Raw genomic sequence first — 15,789 nt, forward strand, 5'->3', positions numbered from 1 at the left:
ATTTGCTAGTGGCCATTACACTCCAATTGAAACAGCACAAAAATGCTTTGAGTGAGGTGGTGGTTCAGAGCATTCTCTTCATTTATACATTCCAGTGCAGAGAGTGCAGCACCAGCATCATAAAAACTGAGCTGGGCAGACACAGCTCGCTCCAGTGCAATCCACCTTGCAAGCAGTGCTGCACACCTGGGTCAGAAAGACAGAAGAGATGGCCACAGTTGCACTGACGAATCTTTTGGCAGTGAATGCCTACTTCTACCAGCAGAGTTGGCTTTATGTTTCAAAAGCAGGAAAGACCTATGAAGAAAACTTTTTCTACTTTTAGCTGTCCATGAAGTTCTGATTTTGTTTTTTTTAAGTGTTGTTTAATTATGTCCTTTTAGACGTCTGCAATACGCCCCAGTTGAGAAGGATACTATCAGTGGATATAAACACTTAAGAGAGGAAAGGAGTAGACTGAGTAGGCTTTTATATAGAGACTGGTGCTGGCTGACAAACCAGAAATGGCTCTTCCCTTGGAAATACTGGAGGGCACAGGCACACACATTAGAGAGGTGATGTCCCTCTTTCTGTGATATACTTCTGCATCTCTGGCCAGCAGAGGTTACCAAGCAGAGCTCACCCTGGAGAAAGCTGATTTTCTCAAGGAAGGAAAGGACCTGCTCCTAGAAGGCAACTCCATTAGACTGCAGTGACCTAAATGCAGTGTATCTTCAGGATACACTGAAGCCCATCTATTTCAGCTGGCATTTGGACTTGGAGTGGTCTCTAGTTATAAGGGCTCCAACAGCCCTCTAGTATCTGTCTACTCATTTCTTAGTCTCTGGTATAGCTATCCCAATTATTTCTAGGGGTAATAGAGGCTGGGTTTCCACAGGGGATAGACAGATGAGAGAGTTGAACCAGGGGAGATAAAGGACTTGTCTTTAGGATACAGTGCAGAGGGGATCAGAAAAATCCATGACAGTGCTGAGTGAGCAGAACAGGAAGCCTGGGCATGGCCCTAAAACAGCCTATTGTTTCCAGGGCATGAGCAACTATCATTGCAGTATCTTTCACTGGCTAATCCAGGCATCAACTGTGTGCACAAAGACAGCAAGGTGTCTCTGACCCTGGCTTGTTTCTGTTTCCCTGGGCTTTTTTGAAGGGAATCACTGACCATCATTCCAGAAATTCTCTTCACAGATTAGCAGGCAGATCAGTTGACCACCCTGTCATTTAATGTTTCCGGAGCTGTATTTTCTTTTTTATTATTTTTACATTTGGGATGCCCAGAGCTTTATATTGCCTACATTTTGAAATTTATGAACACAAAACCACAAGAAGTAAATAAACAACATTAAATAAATAACAAGCTTAGCATGACTCAATATCCAAACTCCTTTAATTTGTACTAACAGCAGACTATTTTTCAGGCAGACAACCTGCAAATCTGAGAAAAATAGCAATCAATATGACTATATGATACTCAGAGACAAAAGGGATTCTAACATATTTTTTTCTAATAAATTAGTTTTATTAGTTAAGATTATTTTTAAAGCATGGTTTAAAATGAGACTAACTCTTCCAATTTGTAAAGGATTTTTTATTTATATTTTGCTTGTTTTTTTTTTCAGATGAAATTTAGTTTTAGAAAATTAAAGCTATGAATTTCACCTAATTACAGGATTACAGTAAGCGCGATATCACAACAGGTCTTTGGCTAAATCTGTAGCAGGTATTAGAACATGATTACCCACAGATACCTTGTTTACAGGTATCCAGAGTTTAGGTGTGTCAAAACTTAAATTTTCTCATTCTCAGAAAGGTGGCAGTAGTTCAGAGCCAGATACCTATATATTTAGGTGAAAGCTAAGCTAGAGAACTCAATTTTGCTGCTTAGGCCCATACCTAATAGGCACAAATAAAATTAATAATACATGTGCATGGCTCTAAAATTCATTTATCCCTATATTTTTCTTGACAGGTAAATGGAAATTGTGTGCTGCGAGATTTTACCAGCAATAAACCACCTCCAGACGGTTAGCTACGCACTGCTACAGCGAGCAGCGAGGCGGGGTACAGCTCCAGGGCTGCTGAGTGCATTTCACACCAGGCACACTCCAGCGAACACTCGGCCAGGCCGGGAGAGCTGCTCTGTGTGCTGGTGTGTGCCGCTCTTCATGCCGCTGGGGGAGGATTTTGTGCAAGGCAAACCAGGAGCCCTCCGTCTCACTACACTTGTGTGTAAAGCATCACCTCTGACCATATGTCTGGACTTCTCCACCTTGCAGATAAACACTTGGTAAGCTAGTTAGCCCCCCGGTTTGCCAAGTAGTACCAGCAAGAGGAAAAGTCCCTTTGTGCATGCATTTATATCCAGAGCAATTAAAAAACTTGCTGAGAGGAATAAAATCTACAGCCTTTTGGGTTACTAGACAAATCAGGAGAAATAACAAACCCCAGCCTGAAAGATAATGTAGAAATCGAACATATTGGTAATATGTATCAAATGCATTTATACATACCCATCACCTAAGCTGCTCTATAAATATTTTAGATAAATGGACAGATAGACACAATGGCCTGAATATCAAAAGAAAAACAAAAGAAAACTGAGTAAACTCACTTGTTTGGTATTCTGGTCAGGACAGGATGGAACAAGTAAACTCACTAATGCCCTTACCAGTAATTGGCGAACCCTTTAATGTGTTTACTGTCTGTTATACCATAAATGCAGGCAGACAGATAGGACAGTGCTGGTTTGCCAAGTTTCCAGTTCCCTACAACCCACACAGGAGGAGGGCAGCTAAAAAAGGAGAGGGCAACATAAGGTACATGGCAGCTATCTCAGGTACCAGGTTTCACACATGCCTAGTGACAGCACACCCTGCAAACCAATGACCCAGCACAGAAAAACACCCAGAAAAATTAATTCCCCAGCCTTGCAAAGAGTTGACAATGGAAGGCCAAAAAACACAGCACAGTAGCTTGTTGACACAAGAAAAAAGAAAGGAAACCTGAGGAGGAAGGAGGAGGCGAAGAAACCAGAGGATTGTCTGGGAAGAGATGAAGCAAGCACAATGTTCTGACAAGTGTCATTATGAACAAATGCTTTCCCCTCAGTGCCAAAGCAACCTGAGCAAGGAGCCAGGTTTGCATTATACTAGAATATGTCTTGGCATCACTGGTGTCCCCTGCTCTGTCACCACTTTTAAAAGGACAAACTGACAGCAGAGTAAAGCCATGCTGTGCTGCAGTGGAAGGGGAGAGTCCTGCTGGCTCCTGTTGTAAACATAAGGGATACACAGGCTGGAGTTTCTCTAAGAAAGATACAGATCCCCCCACTCACTGTTTATTTTACTCTTTGCTCTCTTAACAGGTATGTTGCTTACCTTGCACGATCAAGTAAACCTGGGCAGTCTTGGGGTGATGCTGTGTTTGCACTGAACACGTATAGGACCCCTCATCATAGACATCCACTTTCTGGATCCGCAGGCTGTATTCCAGGGGGTTTCTCTTCTCCAGCTCTACTCGAGGGTCCAGGGACCACTTGTCCTCTCCAGCAAAAATGATGCCGGAACGGTTTAACCAGGCCACCTTGGAGCTTCTGTCTTCTACATAACACCTGCAGAGGATGAGAAAGGTGAGCGGGAGATCAACAACCCTCTCCATCATCTCCTTTTTGTCCCTCCCCTTTACTACTTTGCTTAGAAATTTCATAGCACATTCCTGCCTTGTCAGTGAACCACAGCATCTTCTCATCATTGCTGTCCCATGGACATGTATTTTACAATGATTTTTTAAGGGCTTCAGGAACTTTCGGTTAATGAAACCATGGGATTTGAGGTGGTCATGTCTCCTGTTCTCTCTTCTTTATATCTGCACCAAAAGTTACTTTGGAAGGCCAAAAGAGATCCTGATCACCAAATCCCTTCTAACCCTGACAATGGGAAAGGTGAGAAGTACTTCTTCCTATGCTTTCCCCTCACCTTCAAAAGTTGAGTATACAAGAGAGTTACACTCCCAGACTTCTTCCAGCCTGGAGGGCAAAGGTTCAGGGCTCCAGCTTTGTCAGCTAGGGCACAGCTCCTCCATCCCTCAGTTTCAGCAGCACAGGGGGAGAGAACTATAGCATATCTCCCTTCTACATCCCTCTGACCAAAAATAGGTTTGTGGAAAGAGGGATTCACTGCTCAAACTTTACCCTTCTAACACATACACCCCCCCCCCCATCCTTTCCCGCTGATGCACATCTGCCTGCTTGTGCAGGCAAGTGCAGATCTCAGGCTGAAAAGGAGAGGCTGCAGGGTGTCACTGCCATCCCTATGAGACACGCAGCACATCCTGTGAAGATCTCAGGTGGACAGGAGAGGAGGAATGACAGCTAGGGGTGGCATGCAGAGGAGCAGCAGGAGGAGCAGCAACCAACTGCCCCAACTGCCAACCATCACAAGGCAGAGGACTGACTAACCCTGTTGCAACTGCATGAGAAGTATTTTGTTTCTTGACAAAGCGGACAAGGTGCTGCGAAGATAAATACCCTTTTGGCAAAGGCACCTGCTCTGCATCACTTCCCACCACCAGAAAACTTGCACAGAAGAGATCGGGAGATGCCAATGACAAGGCACGTTCTGCTCACTCTCAGCTGTGTCTTATTCAAGAGGACCAGGGCTGAAGAAGACACAGAGACATAACTCCTCTTTCCTCCTGGCAGCTGTACCCACCAGGGTGGGCCCAGATAGTTTGAGAGGGTTTGCCCTGCAGCAGCTTACACCTCATTTGTTTTGTGGATAAATGGGGAAGCTCAGTCTCCAGAGGTGTTGCTCCTTCACCTCTCAAAGCTCTGCCCACAGTGTCGCAGCATCCAAATAAGCCAGCACCTCTCCCCACCACTGCTACAAAATCACAGAATGGGTAAGGTTGGAAAGGACCACAGTGAGGTCATCTGGTCAAACTTTCCTGCTCAAGCTGAGTCTTCTACATCACATTGCACAGGATTGTGTCCTATTCACTATTCATGCATGTGTTGTATTTGAAAGAGAAAAGAGAGAGGATTAAGATTATTGCTTCAAGATAAGACAAATATTTGACAGTAGGCTTTCATACAGCCTTTTAGCATTGGTCAGACATTTTCCAAGTTCCTCTATTTGAATGCATTTCATTCACGCTGTGCTGCAGCTGCCATCCCTTGTGATGTGACCCTACCATTATGGCCGGCACCTCTCACCCACTCCCTTTTGGCATGCCCATGGATGCTGTGTCCAAGTTGTTCTGGGGTTACTTGTGGGCAGCAGGAAAGCCAAGCTGTGTGAGCATCAATGAGAGGCTCACCACACTGCTGGCCAAGCTGTAAGCAGCTCTGTCTGATCCAACAAACATTTGCTTTAGAGAGCAGCCCAACAGATCCTGTCCCTTACTACTGCCATCCAGCCAAAGGCAGGGAGAGGGTTTGGCCCTCAGGCCAGAGCCCACCCTCCCAGCCAGGCAGGCACTTGCCCCTGAGGTGAGCTCTCAGGTGTGATCTCAGTTGTTTTTAAAAGCTGCTTTTTGTCAAATAGAAAGAGGCAGGGGAATCCATGAGCAGCCACTTACATGTAGAAAACAGTACTACTACAACGGGGCATGCCTCCAGTTGCATTGGCTGAACCAGGTTGTAATCAGCATTGACAGGAGGTGAAAGCAAGGACCCAAGGAGGGCAGTGTGCCCCAGGTCTGGGAGCAGCAGCCCCTGCAGGAACATCCAGACTGCCTCCAGAGCTGGCTGTCTAAGGGTCACAAGCCCTCTTGCACATGCGTTTCTGTGTAGAGTCGTAACAGCACCAAGAATCAGGAGTTAGGTCTTTTGGTGGTGAAAAGCTAAGCAGTTTAACAGCTGCAGTCAGTGGGAGCTGAAGGTTCTGTCACTTCTGAAAATCCTCCAGAACACCTGTATGTGCTGCTGGGCTCCAGCAGATCCAGGGCACTGCACCAGTCCTGCCAGGCTGCTTTCCAAACCTTTAGCGCAGCCCTCCATGGCTCTGTCCTGCACTTAGTCATTATAAAACTCTCTTTGGAGGCAGCAAAGATGCCCCTGTCATATGCCTCATGTCAGTAACAGCTCAGTGCCATGGTCAGAGCAAAGCCTTGTCCTCTTGCTTCTGAGGGTATGCTCACCTGGGGACCCTCCCTCCTCTCTTTTGAAGAGAAAACATGTAATTACCTGTCCTACACCCATCAAGGTCAGCCCTAGACGGTGGTCAATAGCTATAGTCAGAAAACCTTGCAAATGCCTGTGAAATAAGTTAGCAAGTGCTACCAAAATAAAAAAAGGAGGGAAGGGCAGAAAGAAAGGAGGAAAATGGGAAACATAAGTGAAGTGGATTTGAGCTCTCTGTTCACCATACATGTTCCTCTCAAACTGTCAGGGAAAATCAACGTACAAATGTGAAAATTCCCAGTCCCGACATGCTCTGAACATGCATCTGTGTGGATGATGCATCTCAGTACGTCTGTCTGCACACACGCACCTTCTTAGTCTGCCAGAGATGCCACCCAGCTGTATGGATCACGCTTTAATAAGGATTTATGGTGATGATTTTCACAGTGTAATAAGTGCTAATTCAATACTAATAGAATATTAAATGGCATGTTAACTGACATTTTAACTGCAAAGCAATAGGAGCATGGCATCAGCAAGATATCAAATGACTCTTATCGTTCACTAATAATCAATAATCAAGTTCACAGAGACAGTCAAACACTTCTCATTAGGCTTATTGAAAGCATTACCATCAGCATCAGTGAAAGCTAATAAGCAATTTGTGATCCATTAATTTTGCTTGTCCTTACAGTTTCAGGTTTAATTTCTTGACATCTCCGAGGTGGCTAACAAGAGGACCAGTGAGTGGTGGTGGTGGTCATGCCTTGCACGATCACTGCAGGGACTTGGGAACTATTGATATCGCACCAATTCAAACCACAGACACTGAAGGACAAAAGCCTTGCTGCCATGCCCCATTAGCCCTCCTTGCCCCCTCATAAACAAACACAACCAAGTATGACACCTGAGGTTTTTTAGCGACAGCACCATTTTTACCTGCTACGGACGCATTTCTAGTTCTCACACAGTGGCTAACAACTGCATAACAACCAGCCAGGAGAGGATGGTTGGAAACTGGACATGGGGAAAGGAAGCCAGGTCATCCTCGCGCTCTTCCCTCAGCCTCAGTTTCCTCACATGCAAACACAGACAGCGGGGCTGAGCCATGCCACAGGAGGGAGAGGACGGAGTGATGCTTTTGTTGCAGGGGAATGCTTTTGGACCTTCAGTAGGAACCATTGCCTTGAATGGGATGGAGAGCTGCCCACTAGCATTCCTGGTCCCTGGATATCAGAATGGGACAGGACATCTGGCAGGGGGATGGGCAGGAACCAGGAGTAGGCCCTGCTGCTGGTCCTCACTTCTCCCACGTCTGCCAATCTAATGCACAGCTCTGGGCCAAAGCAGTACTCCCGCAAACCTGCCTTTGTAGGCTCCAAAGAAAACTCCATCTGGATAGAGAAGATGTCTTTTTTTTCCCCGTCTTGGAAGTATTATATTACATTACTTTACATTACATTACATTACGCCTATTGATAGGTGGGAAAGCGAGCAAAGAAAAGGAGAGTGAGGCTCAGGCATCCACATCTCCTCTCCTGCTGAACACCAAGGCTGGAGGTTTCACCACCTGTTCCGTTTCACTCGGGTCTCGGTGCTTGAATCCCAGCCCCCGTGACTGCTGCTCCTCCTCCCGCCGAGGCACCACTGCTCAGTGCATTGATTTCCCAGCATGTTGCTGTAACACTCATCGCAGTTTATGTTGTGCCTGTCACTCCAGCAGCTCTCGGCCCTAAGCTTTCCGCCCTCTCTTTCCTCCGGCGAACAGACGGGCACGCTGCTGAGAGGCGGCATTTAGTTGGGAAGCCCTTGCATGGGTTCCCCAGGCTGGCTGCACCATTGCCAGGATGGGCACTGCAAGGGGTGAGGAGAAGGAGGAGGAAGATGCATGAGAACTGGGGTCTCAGCAATTTTTCCCATTATGCCTCAGAGAGAACAGAACAGCAGCTATGGCCCTAGCCTATGGAGATGGAGCGGGGGTATTTCATTTCCTTGTGAAGGAGTGAATGATATTTAGAACCTACAGTGATGAAGAGGCAGGAAGGAAGCCCTTTAGGACCTGGTGAAGCTGCTGTTTAAATTATTACTGTAACATGATGGGAGTTTTACAGCATTATCAATGATATGTTGTGTCATCTTGAACCTGGGATAATTGTCTGGGGTTTTTTAATTGTTGCTGTAACTCTAAATAAACTTTTTTTTTTTTTTTACAGCAGAGTCAGTCCCACAGTTCTCTGCCAGAGCCCCCCTAGTTAGAAGAGGCAAGCTTCTAGGATTAATGAAATATGGTGTGCTGCAGCAAGCCACAGCTCTTAACTCATTTTGGGGAAAAAAAATAAATAGTGGGTTTAGAGACTGTGTTTTCTGCCCTCTTTCTCAAAAGCATGTTGTGGTGACAGCTCTGTGCCATAATTCCCTCACTCTTCTTTAATCATGTTTTCTCCGTTAACCCTTTGATCATCTCTTCTGTAAGACAAACTCTGTGCAGCAGGCCCAAACTCAGCAGTCTGCTGCACACACAATTAAGCACCCAAAACCCACCCCATTGCACTCACTGAGGGACATGACCCCCTTCTGCCAGAGGATGTCACAACCCATCCTGCATCAGATATCCTGCCTTCACCTCAGCTCTGTGATGAGCCTGCTCTAATCTTCTCACTTCACACACACTCACAGGATCCAGCTAACAACTTCCCCCACTGCCCTCTACCCCCGGCAGCAAAATGGCAGGAGGGAAAAGAGAGAGGGATCAAACACGGCTTGTTCAGCACAAAGCCCGGCTGCCAGCTCTGAACGTGCAAGACAAATTCTCCATTGTGTTGCAAAGTATGATCCTGGAAAGCTAATGCGGTGGTTAAACACAGTACTGCTCCCAGCCCTGTGAGGAAAGCTCAAGAGCAAATCACGCTCCTGCTGTTTCGTCTTGTCTCCTCGAGCAATTCAGTCCTTCCCTGCCTGGCAAGCAAGGATTGGAGCACAGCCATGGTCAACCAAGGAGGCAGCAAGAGTGCAGCCTATGGCCCAGCAGTGATATAGGAGTAAGGGCTAAGGACAGACCACAGGCGTGCGAGCCCTGACCCTCCCGGGCAGGGTGCTCAGGGAAGAGTCCAGCCAGGCCCTGCAACGCCACTGCAGTGCTGGACCCTGCCAGCATCTCAAGAGCAACGCAGCGCTGCTGCTGCAGCGGTGAGCTCTGTCCCTGGCGTGCAGTCCCCACCAGAGGAGTACACTGGCAGAGCACAAAGGAGCACATAGTAGAGTGGAGCAGTGTAAGAGCTGTTGTCCCTGGGTGGTTCCCACTGCTCCAGATCAGGCTCTCCTCAGCTGGACATGCTACAGACAATACCTACAGCTGAACATATCTTCATTTCTGCGAAGGCAAGAGCCCATTAAGTGGATGGCAGTGGGTGACCACATCAACCAAACATCTCAAACTTCCTTTCAGCCAAGCACCAAAAGCCTCATTTTGCTGAATTTGAATGCACATGGGCATCAGGTGTTGCTCAGAATTCTCCTTCCCACCGCCACTGCTCCTCTCTTTCCCCAGCCTGGTAGAGCTGCTACTCCTCTTCTTACGTGCCATGACACACAGCAGGGTCACTGTTTGAGAGCAAAAGCTGTTCCACAGCAGGATGGATTCCCAAAATGTGACATAAATAGCTCCTGAGTCACCACTGCCAGCATGATAACACAGGTCCTCAGAGGGATTTAGAAAACTACTGCTTAAACCTAGTCCTGTGCTAGAAAACTGGCAGGAGGGGGAAATGCTGCATCTGTTCAGCCCACGCTTTCTTTCAGCTTATTATTATGTGACCTTGGTCGTCACACCTGTCTGCAGCTCCCTGGGTATCTCAGCACTCAGGTGACAATTTTTGGCCACTCACCTACTGGGAGGGTGCATGGCTGATAGGATGCCTACACTTCTGTTCATCCTCTAGTAAATTATCACTATGGAAGCATGAGGCTAGGACAGGCTCACCAGGTCACGAAGCCCCAGCCTCTGCAGGCACAGCCAGCTGTACCTTATCATCTTTTTTAGATATGTACTTCATTCCTACTTTATCCTAGTGTGTTTGATGGGGGGTATCGTCCCCGTGCTTTGTAGGTCAGGCTGCTCAAAGTCTGTCTCCTCTGCTGATTAAAACCTTTTTTTCTAACTCTAAGTGTAGATTTATTAATGCCTGGCTTATATCCATTCCCTCTCATGCCAGCCATCCTTTAGCTTAAATAGGTCTTCTCTCTCTCAGGTGTTTATCTTCCAGTGTGTTCACAGAGAGAAATCATATTCCCTCTCAGCCTTCATTTTGCTGGACTCAACAAGCCAAACTCTCCCGGTTTCCTCTCGTATGATAAACTCTCCATTGCCCTAAACAGCCCAGTAGCCCTTCTCAGCACCTGCTCCAGTCTGAATTCCTCTTTCGTGACCAGAATTTGTACCCATTTTTTTAGATGGAGTCCCCAGTGCCTTGTACAGAAATGTTCCTGTCTCACTGTGTCTCCCATCAACTCTTTTTAATGAAAGCGAAAAGAATTGCAACCAGCAAAGATGAGTATCAGTGCAGAACTGCTCATGTGCTGTAAGCATCCTCGTCTCTCAGTCCATGTGATACGGATAGAAAATGAAACCCAAGGGAATTCACAAAAAATATGCCATCTTAAAAAGACAGCTAGCTGCATGGGCTCTCACTAGCAGACACACAGCTGGTCTCACATGGGCTTTCTTTCTGTTAAAATTACTATTTAAGAATATAGGTTCCTGTTTGTGTAGGAAAAAACCAAAACAAAATAAAACAAAAACCAACAGAAATCAAGCCCAAAATTACAGTGATTTTTATGCCAGTACTCTCAAGGGGTGGATGTAACTATATCAGAATAAAGGAACTTACACTGGTATGATTTATTGCTCTTCCCATCTTCTGGGGATCAGTATACCTGCATAAACAACTTCAGTCCACATCCATTCCTGCAGAGGAACCTTCTTAAAAATATCAATATGAGCTGCTATGAACAAAGTTAACTCTATCCCAGCCACATCCCAGCATGGTTTAAAACTTCAAAATACAGAAAAGCCTCAGAGTGAGGCCTACCACCACAGTGTCAGCTTTTCTTGTCTTCCACCATACCTAGAAAATACTCTCCATCTCTTTATAGTGTAGTCAGGTAATCCCTGGACAGGTCTTTGGCCATTCCAAGGCACGCATCTGGAACAACTGTCTCCAGTCACGGGCCTCCTGCCAAAGGAAACTTACTTCCCACATGTGTGCAGAGGGGATGAACTGCACTCTGGCTGATGCTTACAGAAATGCCAAATGCTCTGACAGCTCACATCAGGGTCTTGCACTAAGATCAGCTGGGAGGTTGAGACTGCTGAGGAAATAGATGCTGAGCTCCCTCTTTCTTTTTTCGGTTAGCTGAGGACTTGTCAGTGTCCCTTTTCAGTCTAGCCAGAACCCTGGCTCTGTTCTTAATCCAGTATGATTAGGCGATGCTCATCAGCTATTGATCGTTTGGTCTTAGTGAAATGTCCCACCAGGATCATATGCCTCACTCTGCTGTCCATAGCTTCCCATAGCATCCCAGATTTCCTGCACTGTCAAAACAGGAAACCAAGGAATAGCAGAGATGATGCAGAATGTCAGTGTTCCCCACTGCCAGATGATTTGCCTTTTTGTTGCACTGCATTTACATTATGGATCCTGTGCTTTTGGCATCACTGAACGCACAGGCTGATATTTTAAAAATATGTGTGGTCCCTTAGGAAGAGAAGCTCACCAAAAGACAATGATAATTAGTCATTTATGTGAACTGGGTATTGTCTCTTATACCAAATTTGTAAAAGAACTGGAAACCAAACAGCTACTGATGAGTCTTTGCACCACTACAACTTTTTTCCAGTCGAGGGATACACCAAAAATGAGAATAGGACCATACAGCCTATCAGTCCCTTTATTTTTCTTCACAAATGTCAATACTGGAAATCACTTATTTATTCTACCTGAACTCTCAGTGCCTTGTAGGTAACTTTCGTGAATTTCAGAAAAGCTAATCCAAATTTTTCCCTTGAATTTCTTCCAATAAAAAAAATATTACAATAATAAGAAAAGTGTGTTTCAGAGATGTGATCTCCTTGTCTGACAGGAGGGGAGGGAGGGTTTTGCTGGGAATTCCACGTGACTCTATCTGGTAATTATCCAGCCACAGAGGGAAACTGAAACGTTCTGTGCTGTCGCAGAGAATGACAGCACCTGGAGCTCCAGCACCCAGATAAAAAGCAGTGAGACAATCGGGCAGATGGAGAAAGGGAGTGCTACATCATGGGCTGGCAAGCGGGGGGAGAAAAAGAGAGGGGGAGAGGCAAGAGCTGGAGAGGAACATTAAGGCAGCCGGCACAGCTACTGGAGAATGAGATAATGCCACAGATTAGTAATACACAGGGCATCTCTGAAAGAGGGGGGAATGGAGAAAGAAAAAGAGTGAGGGCAGGTCAGGAGAGAGCAGATGCAGAAAAGGGACAGTGCAAATACAAGAGGGAATGGGAGAGTGATGCTAGAGTGAGCTCCAACACATTTTGTGTGGTCCAGGGTCCCTTCTTCCCACTGCAGTCACAGGCTAAAAATGCAGGACGTATCACCACAAGCTGTTTCAGAGCAAGGAGGAGATGTGAAAATCAGTATCTCACAGCTGAAGAGAGACATGGCACTGCAAATAGTACCTTCCAGCTTGCGGATTCCAGTGGTTTGCTCAGGGAAGAGGACTATAAAGCTTAAGACCTAAATAATTAAAACTGGAGCTTTGGGCCACCAGCCCATGTATTTTGTATGGCAGAGAGGTAAGAGGGAGTTCCCTGACTCTCCCTTTCATGGTAGCCCACACAGAGGCACATGTAAGCCTGCAAAACAGTCCACATGACTGATGCCATGGTGCCATGGCCCAGTTACAGAAAGCAAAGGCGCTGTAAGTGCCATCCCACACAGCAACATGGCAGCATCAGCACGCACTCTTGGGGCTGTCAGAAAGGAGGGGCATGCCCACAGGACTGTCAGCATCCTTTCAGTGGGTCAGGAAGAGCTGACTGCCAGGTGGCACGAAGCCCTGCACCACCTCTAGGAAGGCTTCTGATGAAGGTGACTGTCTGCCAAACAGACAATCAGATTAGGGCTAACAGCTCGTCAGGGACTAATTTTGGCCACTAACCTCAATACCTGTTGAGGTAGTGCCTGAGGTAGATCTGCAGTGGCTGCACCTCTCCACACATGCAGGAAGAACTAAGTGCCCAGATGTTCACACCTGATCGTTTGGGGAAGAAAATGGAAACAGTATCACAATGTCTGAGCATTGGGCCACATGGTCCAGTGACCATAATCCCACGATTAGTGACAGACATTTCAAAGAAAGATGAAACACATCCTAAAATGACAATGTAAATCACCTTCTAAATAAGATATGATCCTTTCCAACTATAAAACCCTATAAATATAGCCCCAAGAAAATCATGAATTGCTTCGGTAGGAAGGGTTAAAGATCATCTAGTTCTACCATCCTGCCATGGACAGGGACCTTCCACCAGACCAGGTTGTTCAAAGCCCCATCCAGCCTGGTTTTGAACACTGCCAGCCAGGGATGGGGCATCCATAGCTTCTCTAGGTAACCTATTCTAGTGTCTCACTACCCTCAAAGTAAAGAATTTCTTCCTAATATTTAATCTAAATCTACCCTCTGTGTAAATTGGCTTCCTCTCCGAGTGACAGCTTGCAATCCACCTTGTAAATTTGTATGCTGGCTTTCTTATCCCCAGGCATTTCTCAACCCCCTGCCCCCTTTTTCTTTTTTTAAACTCATTAACATCTTCATCTTGGTGATACTTTCTGGCTGAGAATTTTATCAGTTAACCATTAACTGGTACAAGGCTGTGAAAGAATATCAGATATAAATGTTATGTGAAACTGGCAGGTGTCTCCTGTGTTTTGTACTGTATGAAATAGTTCTTTCCAATGCCTGAGGAGCACGCAACCGGAGACACAGGAATGTGCTTTCCATTTTGTGGACCCTAATATTTGTTTCATCTCATACTGCCTCTTCTTCAAGAGGGAATATCACATCTGAAGCATCAGCTCTTGTCTTGGGGAGGTGGGAGAGAAGGATCTGCACCAAGGAGAAATCAGTCTTGAAATTCTTTGGTGGCAGATCAGAATGGGAATGGGAATGATAGCAGGGAAAATCAGTCTTAACTTGTCCTTCTTTTCTGAGGTCATGAGAATATCAGAGGTGCCCCAACCAAGTTATCATCCTCCCTTCCAAGAGTTATCCTCAAGTTGCCAGCATCAGACTGTAAAGGGTGGTATTTTGAGATGAATGAGAAAGAGGGTCCATCCTGCCTGCTCGCTCCCAGCTGCTGCATTTCAATGAAGGACACCTTCTTGATGTGCAAACACTCCAGTTATTATTTACAGCTGACCTTTTCCTTCTCCAGCTCCCGCTGCTGCAGCACTGCTGGTGGAGTCGGGGCTTGTAGAGATTGTGGAGACGCTGTGTAGTGAAACATGTTAGCTTCCCTGCCTGTGCCAGAGCTGTCATTAGTGCCACTGTGGATTGAGCTACACCCGTGCAAGCAACAGTGGGAAATATGAAGAAAAAATCCTAATGTAGACAAAGCCTTTGAGGAGCTTAACCCCTCTTCCCCTTTTCCATCTCTCTCCCACTTGAAAGCAGAGAACAGCTTCTGAGCAAGACACATGCTCTCATTTCCATATCTAAAGCCAGTCCCGAAATACCATCCTGAAATAATGCTCTCAGAGAGGAGACCATGAAGCAGATTCCCTTTGAGAGACTCTGCTGCTTCTTTTTTTAATTCCATCCAAAAACAACTGCCACCAAATACCAAATACACCTGGACTGGAACAGTCAATCCAAGGCACCTTGTTACCAGAATGATATGGGGAAATTGGAGGGAATTCAGAGGCAAGCAACAACAAAATTCATCAAGGGCTGGAAAGGGATCAGCATCTAAGGGAAGCTTAAAAACATTAAATATGTATAACTTGACTAAGAGAGGACTTAAAAGGGACATGTTGACAAGCCATACCTCTTTGAAAGCTGAAAGTACCAAGGGAAGAGAGGAATTATTTAGCAAGATGCACAGGGGTCGAGAAAGGAGTAACGGGTCAGAAAAAGAAGAGAACTAAGTCTGTTCCAACTTGAAGAAAAACTTCTTGTCGTCTGCAAGTGATAGTCTTGTAAAAAGTCTCCCAAGGAAAGCAAGGAAGCCCTTATCTTTCAGAAGTTTGGAACAAAGTTGGGGTGAGGACCAGAGGATGTTTAAGCTATGGGGGGACCAGCCTCACAGGGGCTGCAGGGAGAACAAACTATAGTGAACTGGTCTTAGTACCTTTACCACCTACCTCACAGAGTTCATCAGTATGTCAGGAAAAGACAACTCCTCTCACAAGTTTCTTCCAGATTAAGTGATGTTTTCAGCTATTTTCTCTTCAAATACAGCTATATATTTCCTGTCAAGACCTTAGATCTCTACATACTGTACTAGAGTTAACTGGCACAGGTTTGGATTTGTGTTCATAAACTGGATTTTCTAGAAGTCGCACATGGACAGGTTGAAAATTACTGATACAAAGACTAACAGTGTTGCTATTTCCAAAAGGCACTGGCATATGGTT

General features: G+C 45.9%; 1 protein-coding gene and 1 long non-coding RNA gene across 9 annotated transcripts in view; both read right to left on the reverse strand.

Annotated features, from left to right (window-relative positions):
* LSAMP (limbic system associated membrane protein) overlaps positions 1–15,789 on the reverse strand; it is a 1,003,852-nt gene that overhangs the window by 162,477 nt on the left and 825,586 nt on the right. For all 7 annotated transcript variants that reach the window (XM_064644403.1, XM_064644400.1, XM_064644401.1 and 4 more), the window contains one exon: positions 3,375–3,607. In XM_064644403.1, coding sequence (XP_064500473.1) covers positions 3,375–3,607 — 233 coding nt within the window. The remainder of the gene's footprint in view (positions 1–3,374; positions 3,608–15,789) is intronic.
* Positions 1,367–3,345, reverse strand: LOC135409199 (uncharacterized). 2 transcript variants are annotated; one of them, XR_010428091.1, is made up of 3 exons: positions 2,666–3,345; positions 1,746–2,565; positions 1,367–1,424 (listed from the first exon to the last, which is right to left on the reverse strand). It is a non-coding gene; the product is annotated as an uncharacterized LOC135409199 (long non-coding RNA). The 2 variants fall into 2 exon arrangements; XR_010428090.1 differs by having other exon boundaries at positions 1,746–3,345.

The sequence above is a fragment of the Pseudopipra pipra genome, chromosome 2 (assembly GCF_036250125.1).
Source record: "Pseudopipra pipra isolate bDixPip1 chromosome 2, bDixPip1.hap1, whole genome shotgun sequence".
NCBI classification, from domain to species: Eukaryota; Metazoa; Chordata; class Aves; order Passeriformes; family Pipridae; genus Pseudopipra; species Pseudopipra pipra.